Source organism: Rhamphochromis sp. 'chilingali' (assembly GCF_963969265.1).
Source record: "Rhamphochromis sp. 'chilingali' genome assembly, chromosome: 19".
NCBI lineage: Eukaryota > Metazoa > Chordata > Actinopteri > Cichliformes > Cichlidae > Rhamphochromis > Rhamphochromis sp. 'chilingali'.
The window spans coordinates 17277726-17295935 of NC_137946.1; the positions used below are offsets into that span (position 1 = coordinate 17277726).

General features: G+C 41.5%; 1 protein-coding gene across 1 annotated transcript; it reads left to right on the forward strand.

Annotated features, from left to right (window-relative positions):
* The first annotated feature begins 848 nt into the window (after positions 1–848).
* On the forward strand, positions 849–11049 carry hunk (hormonally up-regulated Neu-associated kinase). The gene is made up of 9 exons (XM_080867826.1): positions 849–1948; positions 4562–4854; positions 5459–5514; positions 5715–5850; positions 5945–6072; positions 7224–7350; positions 7464–7632; positions 7852–8014; positions 8696–11049. Exons 1-9 carry the CDS (start codon positions 1709–1711, stop codon positions 9442–9444), a joined length of 2061 nt encoding a protein of 686 aa, XP_080723952.1. The 5' UTR covers positions 849–1708; the 3' UTR covers positions 9445–11049.
* Positions 11050–18210: the final 7161 nt, after the last annotated feature.

The following is an 18210-nucleotide window of genomic DNA, read 5'->3' on the forward strand; positions in this document are numbered from 1 at the left end:
AAAAAAAAAACTGACCCGATGATCTCATTAAAGTTCTGCGGTCTTATTACTTTTAATGTATGGGATGTAGTGCTTGAGCTTGTAGTATAGAAATCTTCCAATAGATGGTGCACTCGTGCTATCAGTTCTTTGCCCCAATGTCTGGTTTAGTGTCTAGAAAGCATGGTCCAGTTGGCACTGTATATGCATATCTAGATATACTCCTCTCACTCCTTCTATGCGAGTGAAATGAGGAAAACAAAACACAGCAGAAACAGAGAAGTAACCCAAACTAAACCCGTGTAAGAAGCTAAACTGACACCTTCTCACACAAACTCAAAACATATGCTTCTTGCTGGCAGGATTTTTTTTAAATATAAACTGAAAGGGACTATTTAACAATTTTGATTAGATAAATTTCCTTGTCAGGTGTTATATATATATATATATATATATATATATATATATATATATATATATATATATATATATATATATATATATATATATATATAATAATTATTATTATTATTATTATTTATTTATTTTTTTTCAGGGCTTGCAAGTTTACCGAGTAGGAAAACATACACTAGGTCAGGCAAACCTGAGCCGAAGACAAACGGAGTAGGAAAATCTCGCCCCTCCCTGCAGGTGTCCTCCTGTGAGTGATGAACACCAGCGTTAATTAGGCCAGAGACTACACCTCAGCCACCGAGGAGGAAAATTGTTCTTTGTCTGACTCTGGTTTACTGGAGTACAACTTTCTATTTTTGGCAGAGCTCCGGGTTCAACCACGAGAGAGGAGAGATAAAAATCCTCGAATATATGCTAGCTGGTCAGAGACATTGTTTAAACTGGATGATTTATTGCCAGTGGCATATGTGTCATTGTATATGTGCCACTGCAGCTAACTAAAGCGAATCCTCTTGGCGCACAGGCATGGGTGTGTTGGTTTAGAAGGCTACTTTACGCACAATTGTGCCTAAATTAATCACTCAGAAATAAAAGAGGACTAAAACAAATATATAAATATGTATAGTTATTCTGTTGCTGTCTCCCTCTCCTGACTACACGTGTATTCTTGTTCACACCTACAATCCGAGCGCACCACCAAGCGCATGCAGCAAAACGGCGAGGCGGTGGTACCGGGTGGAGCTGTACCCGTGCTCCGCCCACCTTCGCTGATTGGGTTGAAAATTACCCCGGCTACCAACAACATGTGCATTTTTTTCTTACCCTCTCGCACTAAGCAACGCCCACACGGAGGACCGGGAAAGTCGCTTCAAACTGCAAAACACGCTGCTTGTTCTCAGACTAATCAGGAGACGAACGTGTTTGGAGAAGAGAGGCAGAGCACACCTTCATTAGAGCCGATGCTTGTTGTTATGCTTTTTTTTAAAACCCACCAAGGTATTAAAATAGATCGTGGCAGTCAGGTTACTAACTTAAGTCACTGAGTCTGTTCCCCCTTTTTTCTACCGTTTTTTTTTAATCTAAACTCATTCATTAACTTCACAGTGGTCTCGGAAACTGCTGAGTGAGCTCACTTGGTGCTTTGGGTGAACAGGTGGCGCAAGCTCCGGTACTCGTAATTTGTTATTACGCAGATAACGGAGTTAAGATACTTTACCGGACGTTAAGCATTTAATACCTGCATTGAAAGTGGGTGTAATTCGGACTGCGTATTATCCTCCCTTGTTAAAAGGGGACACTTGACAAGGGAGCTGTGATGCCTGTTGCAGACAGCGACATGGTAGTGGACAACGGGCACGGGTTATACGAGGGTAAAATTCCAAACAGTGCCGGGAATGAGAGTATCCTCCCGGCCTCCCTATGCAGTCCTGTAACGGACATCCTCAAGAACTTTTACCACACCAAACGGGTCGGGAACTACATGATCGGGAGGAAGCTGGGAGAAGGGTCGTTCGCCAAAGTTAGAGAAGGTCTCCATGCGTTAACAGGAGAAAAGGTAAGCGGACCGCAACAGACTGTATATATACTGTACATATATATATATGTGTGTGTGTGTGTGTCATATATGTCATATATTTTATTTTTTAATCTATTTTGTGATGTCATGACATGTCATCTGGAATTAACAGTTAGCTTGACTCTTATAGTTCATTGCCTTTTTGTCATTTTAATGAATTTTCTTTTTAATTTTGACTGTGCCTCACCATTTATTGCGTCTGTAGTGGTTTTAAATTACATTTCAATGGACAGAATCAGATGCCATGCGTGCTTGGCAACGCATTCCTTTCGGCTGCATGTGAACAGTGGGAAAAGTTGTTTATATTGCGATGCAATCCGCCAATCCAGGACTTCCTAATTAGTGGTTCTCTCCTCAGAGAAAGTGATCAGCTCTTCTGATTGCGCTGCGCCTTTGTTAATTAGCGCATGCGGCGTCCCACCAGCAGCTGCTGAATGCCGAGTATAGGTTGTGCACAGCAGGAGCTCCTCTAGTGACAATATTTGCTAATTGTGCGTGAGAGAGACACAGTTATCTATGGGTGTTTGTCTCTTCTCCAACCCTGCGGATAACGCGTCAATCGCCCTGCGTTTCTGAACCTATGCTTTGTTTGCTGCTGCTGGTGATCTCACCGTATCCCCGCGGTGGGCGCGCTAGAGTGTGACAGGACCAGAGAAGAAAACTGCCGGGCCTATAAGAGAGCAGAGCTGCTACTTGAATATGAAATCTTGTCGTTGATAAATGGGCTTCAACCTCATTATGATTCCGCCATCGCAGGGGGGGTTTGATACGGGCTACCATTGGCCACTGGTTACCTTTGTCTCTTCAGGCTTTTTTGAGAAGGAGCCAAAAAATTTGCATATTAGAAAAACAAGTACGTCTCCTTTTTTTTCTTTCTTTCTTTTTTACTGTTCGCTCCTGCATTAAATGCATACCATTTCTATAGGTAATGCACAGGCTATAATTTGTCACTGAAAATTCCTAAATTTGCATATTAAAAATATTTCGGATCACACCCAGCTCCTCCCTTGCTGTAAAGCAAACGTTCCTCTCACCCACCCACTCACACTGTCTTTGTTGAGGATGATGCAAACGCTGGCAATCGCACATCCAAACACTCTCCCTCACTCATTTGAATGCAGGCGTCCAACAGGCGCTTGCGGGGTACAGGAGGGTAGTGAGTTTATTCAAGTACATGGGGGTGAAAAGGAAATGCATGAGGATTCCCAGATCCCCCCACCCCCACTTTTGTTTGTTTTACTTTACTAGAAAGTCAAAGTAAATGCATGGAATTTAAAAAGCAGAAAAGGGGTATGGGGGTGAGAAGAGGCGAGAGATGGGGCTGTCATGGGCAGGCAGCTCAGGAGGTCATATGTGTGGTTTTTTTTTAATGTCTGTAACCCACTTTCCCCTCCATACCCCCCCCCCCACACACACACACACACACACACCACCCCCTTTCTGTCTGAGGGGTGCCTGATGATAAACAACCGAATCCCTCAATAGCCCCCAGGCAAGAGTGCACACCCCTCCCCCTCTATATCCCACCCCCTCCTCATATAGAGTAGCCAACTGTAAATACAGTGCCCACCCCACCCCATACATACCCTGCACTCCTTATTAGGAGTGTGTAAACACAGGCCATCTATTATCGTGACAGAACACTGCACACACACACATGCATGCACATACAGGCAGGTTTAATTAGCAGTTGTAAAAAGGTTTTCAGCACTGAATCAATTACCAGTCCTGAAAGGATGAAAGTAAAAATGAAAGACAAGCTGAAGGTCAGAAGAAAGAAAAAACACACACATATGCACACACTACCACTTTGGCCCTCACCATTTCATTAATGGATATGGTGATTAGGTTCACTTGTCATGCCTTTCCATGTCTGTGGGCTCTCCTTGAGATGATTTGTTGTGCGTGGTAGCCATGCTCTTGAACTCAGTCTAGACGGGATACAAGGAGACATGGATGAAATAGAGTAGATGGGTATGTTATTGAATGTAATTATCAATAAAACTGAAGGAGAGTCATTGAGTTAAAGGACATGTTCTGGGGCGTTCGTGAGGAGATTCTGTGGCTTTCCATCTGTATTTGTCTCAGCTTTTTGTGTGTTTGGCTGCAACTAAACCTAGACAAATGGGGGAATGTTAACTGTCCATTTGGCCTTGGGGCCTTCTCAGCATATAGGGTAACATATCCCAGTTTATGATGGTTCATTAACCCCTCCATGTCCACACACACACACACACACACACACACACACACACACACACACACACACACACACACACACACACACACACACACACACACACACACACACACACACACACACACTTCCCCCTCAGCTGCAGGGCCTTGTAGCTCTCCCACTAGTAACAGCTGTGAGGGAGAGGTCAGTTTTGAGTTACATATTCTGAGCAGCTCTTCACCTGTTACGCCTAGGCGCTCTGAAATCAGCACTGTGCTCCCTTCTCCATGGATATTATTCACAATATTGCATGCTGCACAGTTTACAAGGCCAACAATCGCTGTTAACTTAGTACTTTGTAAAATATAAATATAACCTCGCCCTCCTGTCTCCTCCTGCATTTTCTTTTTCAGGTGGCGGTGAAGGTGATCGACAAGAGGAAGGCCAAGAAGGACTCATATGTTACCAAGAACCTGCGGAGAGAAGGTCACATCCAGCAGATGATCCGCCACCCCAACATCACTCAGCTGCTGGACATCTTGGAGACAGAGAACAGCTACTACCTGGTGATGGAGCTTTGTCCCGGTGGGAACCTCATGAACCACATCTACGACAAGAAACGCCTGGATGAGAGAGAGACGCAGAAGTACATCCGGCAGTTGGTGCTGGCTGTGGAGCACCTGCACAGGGCTGGTGTGGTTCACAGGTAACAAAACCAAAAACCCCAAAAACATTAGTATATAAGCATATAATTACTGTGCCATTCGATGTGGGTCAAAGTTAACTTTAAGACTTCTGGGTCAGACATGATCCTCTTTCCCAAAGTGTGGGTTAAGTCTTTCTTATGCACATGACTATTAATCCATGAAAGCAGATCTGTCTTCACAATAACTACATTGTAATAATTTAATGTTTTCCATTTAGGTGTAAAGAGCAAAAACATTACAGAAATGCAGTCACAGTATTGTTAATTCTAGGGTTTTCTCAAACATTTTATCAAAATCTATGTAAGATTTATGGAAAAAACATGCACTGTTTCCCAAGGCTCTTGTGAGGAATAGTTTTTGTTATTTAGAGCCTGGGAACTGAATTTCTATCACAGTGAGATGGCCTCTGTGGATAACAGGATTTCTGCTACTGAGGAGGGATCTGAAGATACACAATAGACTATGAAAATTAAGCAGCATGACCCAAATTAGGAGGGGTTATGTCACGGTTCAAGAAGCAGGGGGTAGATTGTGTGATACTAAAGGTTATCTAATCATCTAATATAAGGTTATCTAATATAAACATGGACCTTTGTTTTACAGGGACCTCAAAATAGAAAACCTCCTACTGGATGAGCAGGACAACATAAAGCTTATAGGTAAGCCCCGATGCTCTCAGTGTTTTTTATGTGCACAAAACGTTATACAGAAATTCTGTACATGTATTCAGACATAAAAGAATCCACATGGAAAAGAGTAATGTTCCCTAAGCTCTCACCTAAGTGCTAACACCCCTGTGTTTCTTTAATGGGCAAGTTAAAATAATAAACCCACTCTCCCCACCACTCCTTTCCCTCAGATTTTGGCCTAAGTAACTGTGCTGGCATCTTGGGATACTCTGATCCCTTCAGCACCCAGTGTGGAAGTCCAGCTTACGCCGCCCCTGAGCTACTCTCTAGGAAAAAGTATGGACCAAAAGTGGATGTCTGGTCCATGTGAGTTTAAAGTTGTTTTAAGACATTTGATAATAAACATCAGTTTTATTTAATGAGTGCACAGAGAGCTGAAGTGTGTATTTGGGTCTTCCAGTGGTGTTAACATGTACGCAATGTTGACTGGGACACTCCCGTTCACCGTGGAGCCGTTCAGTCTTCGGGCGCTGCACCAGAAGATGGTGGACAAGGAGATGAACCCGCTACCTCCCACGCTGTCAACAGGTAAGGAATGAAAACACGACGGCACAAACCTGCTGTGTGCAGATAAAACGTAAAAGTGGAGGGTGAAGGAAATCTGACTGGTTGGCCTTCAGAATTTCGAAAAATGATTTTAAAAGCTGCTTACTTAAAACTAGAAGCAAAAGGATAAATAACTTGAGGCTTAGTGCCTTTGACATATTTAAGATTCTTTATGACATCTTATTTTAAACCCTTCAAAAAGAAGTTTTGTTTTCATTTATTCTGCTTAAATGCAGTTAAAAACCGAAAAGCAAAAAAGCAGAAAAACAGGTGACGGGCGGAGGGATGTACATTCATGCACATCATTGCACGCGACAGCAAGAAATTCTCAGTGATTTCACTAGTAACCTTTCCATCAGAGGCGAAAACATGATAACCTTTTGTGCCTCTTTATCAGGGATTAGGTGGCTCTTCCAGTGAAGACGCTGGCACAGATTCAGATTTTTTCTACAGTTTTTTCTTTTTGTTTCTTAAAACAAATGATTCACTTCCTGAGAGGTTTGGTCAATGTTTTTGTAGACTTTAGGAAACTAAAATTGTTCATAGGCTTGACTTTGCCTTAGAGTCACTAAATATAGTGTAAATGTCCTACACATATATTTAGATATAATTACACAGATAAATTCAAAGGTAGTTCCTCAGAAGCTTGCGTGTGTTGTGGAAAGGGTGTGCATAGGTATGACGGTGTCAAATTCATTTCACAATCTCTGCACTCGTTCTGCAGTCACTCCTTCACGGCATGTCAGAACAGTCGTTTGCATTTCGCTTATATGCAAACTAAGGGGCGATACCATAACTCACTTTTATAAGCACCTATTATACTATAACGACATGTATCTGACTTCGCAACTGGGTTCGTTACGAAACAATTTACTTAATAATGATAACTTTATCAGTTTCATCTATTTTGTTGTTGCATAAGCAGTTTCACTTTGCAGCGTTGGTAATTCAAAGGAATCTTGAACCTTAAGGATGTGGAGGAAGAGAGCCAAGTTTGTGGCCTGGGAATAAACACAATGATAACACAACATGTCGTAACATGTTTCAGCACCGAGAAAGCTGCTCCTGTTTTATGTGTTGATGAGCGTGCAGAAAGAATAACAATACACATTTTGATTTTTCTCGTTTCTCAGCTGCCATCTGTCTTCTGAAGAAGCTACTTGAGCCAGACCCCAACAAGCGTCCCAATATCCACCAGGTGATGGCTGACTCCTGGCTTCAGCTGGCCAATAAGAACACAGGGGCACCATACCTCAACAGGTAGATGTACACAGATTTAAATTGCTCTGAGTTTGTGTTTGTTGTAGTTTGCATTTAAAAGCTTAATTTGTCAAGCATTGTTAAATATTCCTTTTTTTTTTTTTTGCGTTAAGGATCCACATTGAAGAAATCAACCACACAGTGTTGCTGCATATGACGGAGAAGATGGGCTACAAGCACAGTGAAGTTCTGAGCGCCGTCCTCACCAATCGCGCCTGCCACACTTTGGCGGTCTACTTCCTCCTCAACAAGAAAATGAAGAGACTCTCCAAAGAATACAGGGTATGTATATTCATATACTTTCCGGTTTGACGTCAGTGAGTAAAGTGAGTTTAGAGAGAAAAAAATATTTTAGTCACTTGCACATCCTTTTCCCAAGGAGTTTGTCATAGTAATATTTCAAAAGGACCAGGAGTGTTTTTCACACCAATAAACTGTTGTGACGGGATGACGCAAAGCATTTAGTCATCAACAACAAATGTTGCTTGTGTGTGTGTTAAGGAGATGCAGTTCCAAGAGAAAAAGAGAGGCGAAAAGCAGAAAAACGAATACTTCCAGACCCAGTGGAGGAAGCACGTCGATAAGCTGACCATACCCCCGAAACAGACGCCCGTCTACCTGGCTGTCAGCAAGGGGCCCAGCAAGGAGAAGAAGCACAGAACAGGTGAGGATTTGCACAGTTGAGTGCAAAAATAATGAAAACAACAATTAGGAAGCAGTTTTTTTTTAATGTTCACTTTATTTATTGTATCTATTTTATTTACTTTCATTCATACAGGGTAGGTTGACTGAGCATGCATGTTCTTGTACAGCGACCTGTTTCACACACACGTAGTTACCCAGTCATCCATCCATCCATCCCACCATCCATCCATCCACTGTTTGTCTGTTCGTCCATCCATCTAACCACCCACTCATCCATCTGAGAGGAAACATCCAGGACAACTTGCCAGTCACTCGTGGGGCAAACACAAACACTAAAATCTTAATCAGAAATTACTTAAGAGAGCATAGTGCAGAAGTAAGTTCATGATATAGAAATAACTGAACTGACTCAAGCTTGCAAGAGAGAGTTTAGCACACACCTAAACTCCCTTCTCACTTACCTTTAAGTGGTATTGAGAAATTACAGATTTGTCTTCTGTACCTTTGGCTTTACGTCTGCTGTCAGATCATTGTGTCTGTCAGGATCTTGTTAATGGCATACAGACAATGGCTACTCAGGCAGAGGTTTAAGAAAAGATGGGGTTCTCACTTTTTTAATGAATTTATTTTAATTTTCATTAAATATTACAGTAAAAACAATGTTTCACAAAAGCTAAAGTGCTTCTAATTTCATCCTCAGGTTTACTGCGTGCCATAACTGGTGGGCATCGTAATTCACCTCTGGCACCTCCGGGCACAGTTGCTTCTTCCTCCATGGAGTACCTAGAGATCCACCCTCTATTCCCCAACACGCCACAGCAACGAAGGCGCCTGGCCACCCTTCCGCAAGTCAACACGAGCCCAGAACACAACATTCCCGCTCCTCCCGCGCCGTCGCCGATTGGCATGCATTCCTTCGGCTCGCTCGCCAAAGCTGAACAAATCGAAGACACCCCATCTTCGCCCTGGTACAAGCTGACTAACGGGACCCTATCCCCTCCCCGCCACGTCTCCGCCTTCCAGCCTGACTCCTCTTACTTGAAAAAAGCCACAATCCCCAGTCCGCCCGTCCTCATTGTCAATCCACAGCCCAAGAAGAGCACCTCGACAGATTGGTGTGGTTCTTCTGACACTAGTGGTAGCCCTCCCAGCACTATAGGAAGTCCCCCAGGGAGCTCAGCTTTTAGCCCTCCAAAGTCTGCTTTCAGTCCCCTCAATCCTACCTCAGCTTTTAGTCCTCCTTCCAGCAGCGGTAGCAGCGATCCCGAGAGCCCAACGCATCGCAGCAAATTCCCCTCGATGGGAATCGGACAGATCCTAAAGAAGAAGGTCCAGCTGCAGCCATTTACATTTCGTCCAGAACAAGTCATCGAGGAAGTCGTGTCCCCTCCTCCCTACCCCATGCAGACTCTCCTCTGTGCTTCAGGTGCACTAAAGACCCTCTGCTGAGTTATAAGATGATTTAAAAAAAAAAAAAAAAAGTTGGACTGAACTCGATGCCCCTTTCAACATTTTTATGTTGGGAGAGGTCTTCCAGAGCGGCCTTTTGAACTGTGAACTGTCCCTTTATTGCGACTGAGCCACTTTTCATGACAGACTTATTTAAAAAAAAAAGAAAAAGAAAAAAAGAAAAGGTGGTGAGAATATAAAATGTATTACCTCTTGTTACAACACTTATTATGTAATGTGAGAAGTGACACTGAGGAGATAAGATCTGAACGGATCCATGAGCAATGACTAAATCTCTCTGTGTCCTAAATACGGAATGGACATGGGACATTGTGTAATATGAGCCTTGCCAATAACAATTGTACACACACACAAGCACACACATGAGTACACACTGAACGATGTATTATAGACCAACTTAGAGATACTCTCTTATGTAACATTGGTGTAACTGGTTACTAATTGAGCCGCAAACTGATTCACACCAGCTAACAGACCCCAACTTTTACCCTAACCCTGATTTTACATGTATAAATGTTTTGTCTCTGTGAAAACTCTGTATAATAGCCACTGACATCCAGTCAGCCGGCACTATGTCCTATGCTGACCGGATGAAGAAGCTCACTGCACTATTCTTGAAAACCAAAACGTATACTTAGAACGGTGTTTAACATCTTTTACCTCACTGCATTTATTCATGCATTAAATGTGGAACGGCAGTCGGTTGTGACATGCTTGTGTGGATCGTGTCACAGTGTAGCAGTGTGTAAGTGTTGCCATTAGAATCAACACACTAAAATAGCCGTAGGTTGCAAGAGCAGATGCATATTCTCACTTTTATATAAACGTCCTCATAAACCTTCACTCAGCACTGAACTTTTTTATCCACAAGTGTTGCTTCACCTCTAAGACCCACAGGGAATCTGTAAAAGTCTTGACTTTCTCACAGCAGGATATGCCTGTTCCTAGTCAGTTTGTAATAAAAAACAAATAAAAGAAAAAAGAATAGAGCATCAAAAGCCTTATGAAACAGATCAACCTCACCACAGGTTGAGTGTATGAAAGTGGAAAGAACTGCTACTAGGATCATCTGTGGAAATAATTCACTTCCTTTTGTCTTAACGCTGTAGTTTGTGCAATAGTCTTAAGTGTTAACTGCAATGATGAGTATTTGCCAAGAGCTCTGAGACATGTGAAAAATGTTCCTGTAAATAACAGTGCAGCTCCTGTGTTCCTGTTGCTTACTCCGTTCTGTATGAACAGAAGTTTAAGACGTTTATCTGAGCCGACACTGTCACAAATTAGTTGCCTGTACAAAACAAAGGGGGAAAAAACGAACAAAAAAAAAAAAAAAGGCTTCCACGGGCACACGAGGCTTCTCACTGTTAAAATACTGTAGAATCTCTTCATGTCCAAATGAAAAGTTGCATGAGTCAAACTTGTGTTGTCAGCATTTGAAATTATGTCTTTGTACCTTTTTTCTGGTTGATACTGAGATTGATACGGACTTGGGTGGGGGGTGTCTTTTTTTAAGATTTTGTAAAGGATGGTTTTGTTTGAGTGTCAAGAGATTTCTATGCTGTATAAAGTATTTTAAATATTTATAAGGAATCCTTTATGTGTCTGTCTAGTTCTTTAAACGCACCTGCATGCTGTCTGGCTTCATTCTTGCACGTCACATGTTCACATGGCTCATCTGAGACGTATTGAAAATATGCAAACTTTTAATTATGATCATTAAGTAATAATATGGTACTCAACAGAATCCAATATTCTTGCTAATTTATGTACACTTTACCTAAAGTCTGACATCTATACTTCATCCTTAAAGCTCTCATCTCCTGGAGGACTTGATGACGATGTGTGAAAGGATTTATGTTACTGAATGTGCCACTTATCTCACATACCATATGCATTTCCCACGAAACACCTATGAGAGGTTAAAAAAAAAAAAGCATGACACTCCCATGCAACAGCTGAATGATCCTTGGTTTGGCTACATGCACACACACACACACACACTCACACATACACTACAAGCCCTTCCTTCTCACGAACACATACGTTATAGACACTAATCTACTCAGCTGTGCCTCCCTAAACCTCTCTGGGTGACGCTGCCCTGTCGAGACACAGAAGGGGGATCACCAGAGCTTTGAGACAAACAAGCACATGCACAGGACACCACAAACAGGGCTGTCCGATTAAATCAGCGTGGCTAAGCTGATAAAAGCAGAGGGGCAAGAGGAGCCCTCAAATATGTTAAAGCCAGAGCCTTTTGTTTATCGCCGACAGGCCAACGGTTACTCAAAATCCCTGGTTGATCTGGTGACATAAACAAGCTCTGACCAGGAATACTACGCATGAAGGATATTACTGCACACAGACAGATAATATCATGAAATATAGTTCAGTGTTGCTGCGGTAATTGTGTAATTTACCATTAACTGATAAAGTCAAGGACCCAAAAAGGCGCCGCTTTTGACTAAACACGTATTGTTTCCAGAAAGTGAGGTGAGAGATTGTGGTGGTGAAGGACATGTTGTAACAGTTTCTACCTCTTATTTCAGCAAAATCGATGAATCACGTTTACGGCAAAATAAACCGTGGCTGTAACCGAATGCACGAAAACCTTTGCCCATTTCCCGAACGCAAGCATTTGCTTTTTTCTGGTGTCAATATGAATCTCACACGTTGTTGGCTGAACAAAATACAGTCAAAACCATAAACATTTGAAGGGCAATGCAATTTGCTTCACTTCAAATCCACTTTAAAGGACTGAAACCAATTACCGGTAAGATATAACTGAAGTGTAGACCTGTAGCTTTAGTTCAAGGGGCTTAAATGATATTAACATTTAATATATTTATGAATTAGAGCAATTTTTCTTAACATAGTATCTGCATTTCCTGAGGCTCCAAAGTAATTAGATAAATGACTCAGCAGTGGTTTGGTGGCCAGGTGTGGCCTTGTTATTTCATTAAAAATTCTACAAAGTAAAAGCTCTGGAGGGCAATTTTGTTTCGTTAACTGTTCACAGGAATTTAGGAAGTAAAGGACGCTTTCAGTGGGATGAAGAAAAGAAAACACACCTAGGGCAATTTAACTACATTGTAACTACCTAGAATAGCATGGAATTATTGGCATAGATAAAACCTCGTCACAGCATGTAGCAGAGTGTAAAACACTGTCACAGAGGTACATGTAACCTGGTCGAAGTCTACGATCAAGTGATGCTTTAATAAATTTAGCATTACCATCGTTAACAGTAGAAAGATAAAATTAGTAGTCGATGGGAGACCTCTAAAAAGACGCACAAACAGATGTTGTAACACTCATTATGGGGGATGGTTATTATGTGACTTTTAATGATTTATTTAAAATAGTTTTTTTTTCAGGGTGAAATAATTCACACTCCAATCCACAAAGGGTCAAGTGTATAAAGGCTAAAATATATACATACTTTTACTTACATCTTTTAATATATAGAGCTGAATGCATTTTAATTTGACAATCATTCCACCCTGGAAAAAGAACTGTTCAAAACAAATCATGAAAAAAAGCTCAAATTTAGGAGTGACATTCATACCTGCGATTGAATATAAAGGTCTAACCACAACAATCCTTTTTGTTTAATATACAATATAATATGCACCAAGAAGCCCTAATAGCTGCTGTAAAAAAATAATCGTTAAGTGGAGTAGAAACAGTTAGTCAACATTAACTCATCCAGACCAGCTCATTTGCAGTTTTCTCATCTGTTTTTCTGCTTGGAGATCTTACATCTGTTGATTCAAGTTCTGAAAAGTGAGCAACTCACATTACACTAACAGCTCTAACAGTTGCTAAAAAAACAATCCTGCTGAACTGGAAAGATGGACAGAAACCTTTCAGTATTTCAACGGCACCACTCTGAATACATTTGCAAGACAAAAGGCATTAAAAACAAATAACATAGCTTCTCTCAAATAGATATTGGATACTGTTTATCAAAGTCATTTTTCTTGCCTGACTACTTCTGCCATTACTGCACCAGTGACATAAATACCACCATTTCCCACATCCCCAGTGCCTGGGTGCATGCACCACCTCATAGCCTGTCATCTACCACTTGTATCATAGTAATCTGAATTGTGACACCCATTTTAAATGGTAAACGGTAAACGGCCTGTATTTGTATAGCGCTTTACTTAGTCCCTAAGAACCCCAAAGCGCTTTACACTACATTCAGTCATTCACCCATTCACACACAGGTGATGGCAAGCTACATTGTAGCCACAGCTGCCCTGGGGCGCACTGACATAACATACTGTGCAAACGTCTTTAGACAACACTTTCTTCTTTATATTTTGTAAGGAAAATAGGAAAAAGGAGCTGTGACTTATTGAAATGTGTGAACACACATGGAAATGCAGCATGTAAGGTGAAAAGAGAGTTTGTAAAATTTTAACAAGCTTAAAATTCTAAATGACGATCTTTATTCTTCAACACTGAAATGCTGCCCCAAACCATGACAGAGCCTCCACACTGTTTCACAGGTAGCTGTAGACACTCACTGTTGTACCTCACTAGTGAACTACATGTTGATGAAAATTTAACCCTAAAATCTTACATTTGAATTCATCACTCCATAAGACCTTTTTGAAAGAATGCACACAGCTCAAATAAGTTATGGGAACATTTCAACCCCACATCTGATACCAATGAACGAAATATTGAACTTGCTACCTCTGATCTCTTCATCAAGATAAAACTAGACTCAAACTTTCATACAATGTCTTATCTTTAAAATTGAACTTAAAATTTCTACTGCCTTTATTTGTATTGGAAACTTTTATACTGGAATATGAAAATTCTAAATATCAAATATTTATAGTTTCCCTCCAAATATCATGTCACATTTGACCTCTGACCTCACTTTAACTTTTCACACCTGCCTTTCTTTCAAGTTTACCTCAAAATCTTGTAAGAAAATCTTGTCAAGACAAAAAGAATTCTAGATAAATTAAAACCAATAAATAAATATGTTCAAAATTATTATTATAAGTATATTAAATTCAATTTTAAGAGGACAAATAACAAAATCTTGCACTTTCCACTTGTTTTTACTGCACTGCAAACTTAATGTTTAACAAGAAGGCAGAAAACAAAATAAATGTATTTAAACTACAATACTATTCCCTTAAAAGTAAACCCCGTCCTCTTGGAGTGCTTCTTGTTTTGGTTTTTTGTATTTTCCACACATTATCAACTGTTTCTAAGCTGACTGAGCTGAGCCAGTGATGTGACCCGATTAGACCTTTCTTTATCTACTGAAGACAAAACTCAGGGCGGGAAAACCCAGAAACAAACAGCAACTGAAGATAATGCATGGCAAGAAACTCAGCATTTGGTGTCCATCATTTTCAGACTGACCAGAGTTGTTTCTCAAATTACTGTTCAGTCTGCGAAAATGGCTGTAAAGTGTTATTGCAACATGTCCATTATTGTGGTGAACAGAGGCAAAAAACCCAGTATCATCCAAATATTGGAGGACCAGACTGTGAGTCCCTATGTAACTTTGAGGAAAATGATTTTTAACCTCTCACATTTTCAAGGTTGAACAATTTATGCAAAGAATAGCAGAGTTTTAATAAAAGTATTTGGTGAGTTGAAGCTTCAGACTGCGTTTTGTAAGAATCTGACTATAGAGCCATTAATCTATGTAGTCTCAGGAAGCATTATTGGAAAAACGGATTATTATTCAAATCAATCTGCGTATAAAAGGATCAAGTAGCAATAACAAGCTTGTGATAAACACCCCACCAACATATGAATGGAGCATAAGTGGATATTTTTATCACTTTAGAGGAATGCTAACATTGCAGCTTGTTACATATCATTACATTTATAAATATGAAGACATTGTAACACTTCTTCTTGTTGTCTGGTTACACAGCAGATACCGAAATTGAATTTAATAAAACCCTATCCTGCCAGATTTAGAACAGAAGTTGAACAATTGTGACTTTGCTGTCAATATTCAAAATTGTGCATGATTAATAATTCTCTTTGGAAAAAAAAGAATTCTGATTAGTCAGATGGCTGGCATCCTTTTAATGTGTGGCCAAACTGACCACTTACTGTCCAGCAGGAATTTAGTTTTGTCAGTCTGTTGAGGCTTAGGTCCTGATGACACTAATCCCTTTTTCAGCCCCCTGCTCGTCACATATACAGATAGACACACGCACACACTCTCACCAGGGTGTCACTGGCAAAGGGACGAGGCTTTGTGTCTGAGAAAAACAGACGATTAACCTGCTACACACACCAGGGATGTTTGCACATAGACAACCTGAACATCCAGGTCCAGCCACACAGACCAGTACAGCCTCCCTCAGCAGCGCTCACACCAGCAGAGGAGGAGGAGGAGGAAGAGGAGGAGAGAGTGAGAGGCAGCTAGACTACCTGGCAGCCACGGTTGTACACAAAGACTTAGGGGGAAATAAACAAGCAGATGTTTCTAATGAAGTAGGAGGCTTTGTTTGAGCACTCAGAGGGGATTGGGGTTATTCCGTCAGACGAGTCACCGACTGGTCGGTTATATAGTTCCATCACAGACACAGAGGAAGGTCATCAACCTTGAGAGGGCAGAGACGTTTTATTAGTTAATCTGAACTGGGTGAAGTTGAACAAAGACCTAAGATCATCCTACACTTGGGAACCTCCCAGATGAAGATGTTTATTAACCGACCTTCCAACAAATCTGTGGGAAACAAAGACAAAGATGGCTCCAGACTGTCTCCATGACTTAAATGTAAAAAAAAAAGAAAAAAAAAAAAGATTCTGTTCAAGCATACTGTTGGTCAGTCCACCACGCTGGAAAAGTAGGGGCAATCAGCCACGGCAAAAGTCCAGTGGGATATTTAATTTATTTTTTAATAATTATCTGTTTATTACATCATCATTATTATTATTTATTAAACAATATTTTTAAAGCACTCAGTGTTAGGAGGCACAGTGAACATGCACAGTTTTGTGTAAAATGAAGGGTTAAACCAGGAAATGGTCCAAAACCAGCTGTGAGCAACTGGTGGGGTGTGGTCCCTTTGTCGGAGGAAAACCAAATACCAGGATAGGAAAAGGCAGAAACGAGGATTAAATAAAGTCATCTATTGCGCAGGTTGAAAAAAATAGTACAGATATAATGTTTTCAATGTTTTCCTTAACAAAACATCTGACACACAACCATCTCATTACCACTCTCACCCTCATCCCTCAAGTATTATCAGAACCAAATTACAAGAAGCATCATTTAATGCTCTCAAAACCAATAAAACTGAAACATTTGCCTTCTCACAAGATAATCCTTTTCTATCCATCGAAAAAAAACCAAACATATTTTCAAAGTTGGCACAGGTGGCACTCCCTGAGATATTTTTTCCTCTCCAAAAACAAGATCAGAAATTCAATCAAAGAGCAGAGCACAGCCAATCAGCTCGCAGAGTCCGTGGCAATAACAGCATCAGTCTGAGCAGCCATTGGTCCTCTGTTTCACACAGAAAAGGCTTCAATTGGCTGCTGCCGTGCCGAGGCTTCATTGCCTCCATGGCAACATTGCTTCCTTATTGCTTAGGGAAGGTGAAAACAGGGGAGAGAGGGGAGGCGACTTTCACTCAGACGCTACCTCTGCATTATTCATCCTTTGTCCCCGAGTGCTTGTAGAATGAGAGGTACTGACAGACGTGTGTTTCTATGTTGGTCCTGGTTTGGGTGGTAACGATTGGTTCAGAAGTAAGAGGTGAACGGGGTGAAATCGGTGCAATAATTGCACTCAGTAGTGCAACACATCCACCAACACCAAGTCTATATATAAAAACGGCCAGATGAGTTCAGAGGCGATCCACTGAGCCGTTCCCTGAGATGCAGACTTTAAACAGAGGTAACAGCCTTTAAGCTTCATTTCATTCTATGGGGAAAAAACAAAGCAAACTGGGAAATGTATTCCAAAACAAGCCTGCTACCCACCCTGTGTAACAGGGTGCAACAGCGCACATCTGGACTGGTCGGCTGGCTTGCATCATCCATCCGCAGGATGCGAACAGGCAACTCATCCTTAAGCGAGAGCTGGATAAAGACAACACTTCTGCTGCGACCACCGCTACCAGAAACAACAAAAACCATGCGGTTTGTTTGTTGTTGTTTTGACTTCGCCCCCACTACCAACAACAACAGTAGAGGGTGGGGAGAATTAGAGGGAGGGGGAGGGAGAAAGAACCAAGGGTGGAGTTACGAGAGAGAGAGAGAAAAACATCACACAGAGATTAAGGTTGGGGGGCTGGAGGGGTGAGCTCATTCACGACTCTTCCCTTGTGTGTGGTGTGTGGTTGAACACGAGTGGGGGGGGGGGGGGGGGGGCTAACGTCTGTTGACAGGCATGCTGGCCAGCGAGCTGGCTGGCTGTTCCTCCGGCGGTGAACACGATGACGAGATGGCAACAGGCAGTCAGCGTAGCACGTGCTCTCAGTTGCCATCGCAACCTGCCCTTGGATACAGCGTGCTGGTTGGCCGTTTCTCACTGTTGTTGTTGTGTGAGGCTGATGAAACCTCGTGGGTGAGGGAGGGCAAGCGGTACGGCGTGGAGCTGCTTTTTGGTAGAAAGTGTTGCTAGGCACATTAGAGGTCAGCTAACAAACAAACACTTTTTAATGCTCTAACATTTAATCAACCCACTGACCCCGACTTAAGCAACCTTCCCAGTTTTGATGGTCTTAAACTGGTTGTTTA

What these genes read in the sequence shown, in the direction of transcription:
- hunk (XM_080867826.1), top strand. Translation starts at nt 1,709, where the DNA reads ATGCCTGTTGCAGACAGCGACATGGTAGTGGACAACGGGCACGGGTTA. An exon ending in ATGCGTTAACAGGAGAAAAG is followed by an intron (nt 1,949 to 4,561) that starts GTAAGCGGACCG and finishes TTTCTTTTTCAG; the next exon opens with GTGGCGGTGAAGGTGATCGA. An exon ending in AAAGTGGATGTCTGGTCCAT is followed by an intron (nt 5,851 to 5,944) that starts GTGAGTTTAAAG and finishes TGGGTCTTCCAG; the next exon opens with TGGTGTTAACATGTACGCAA.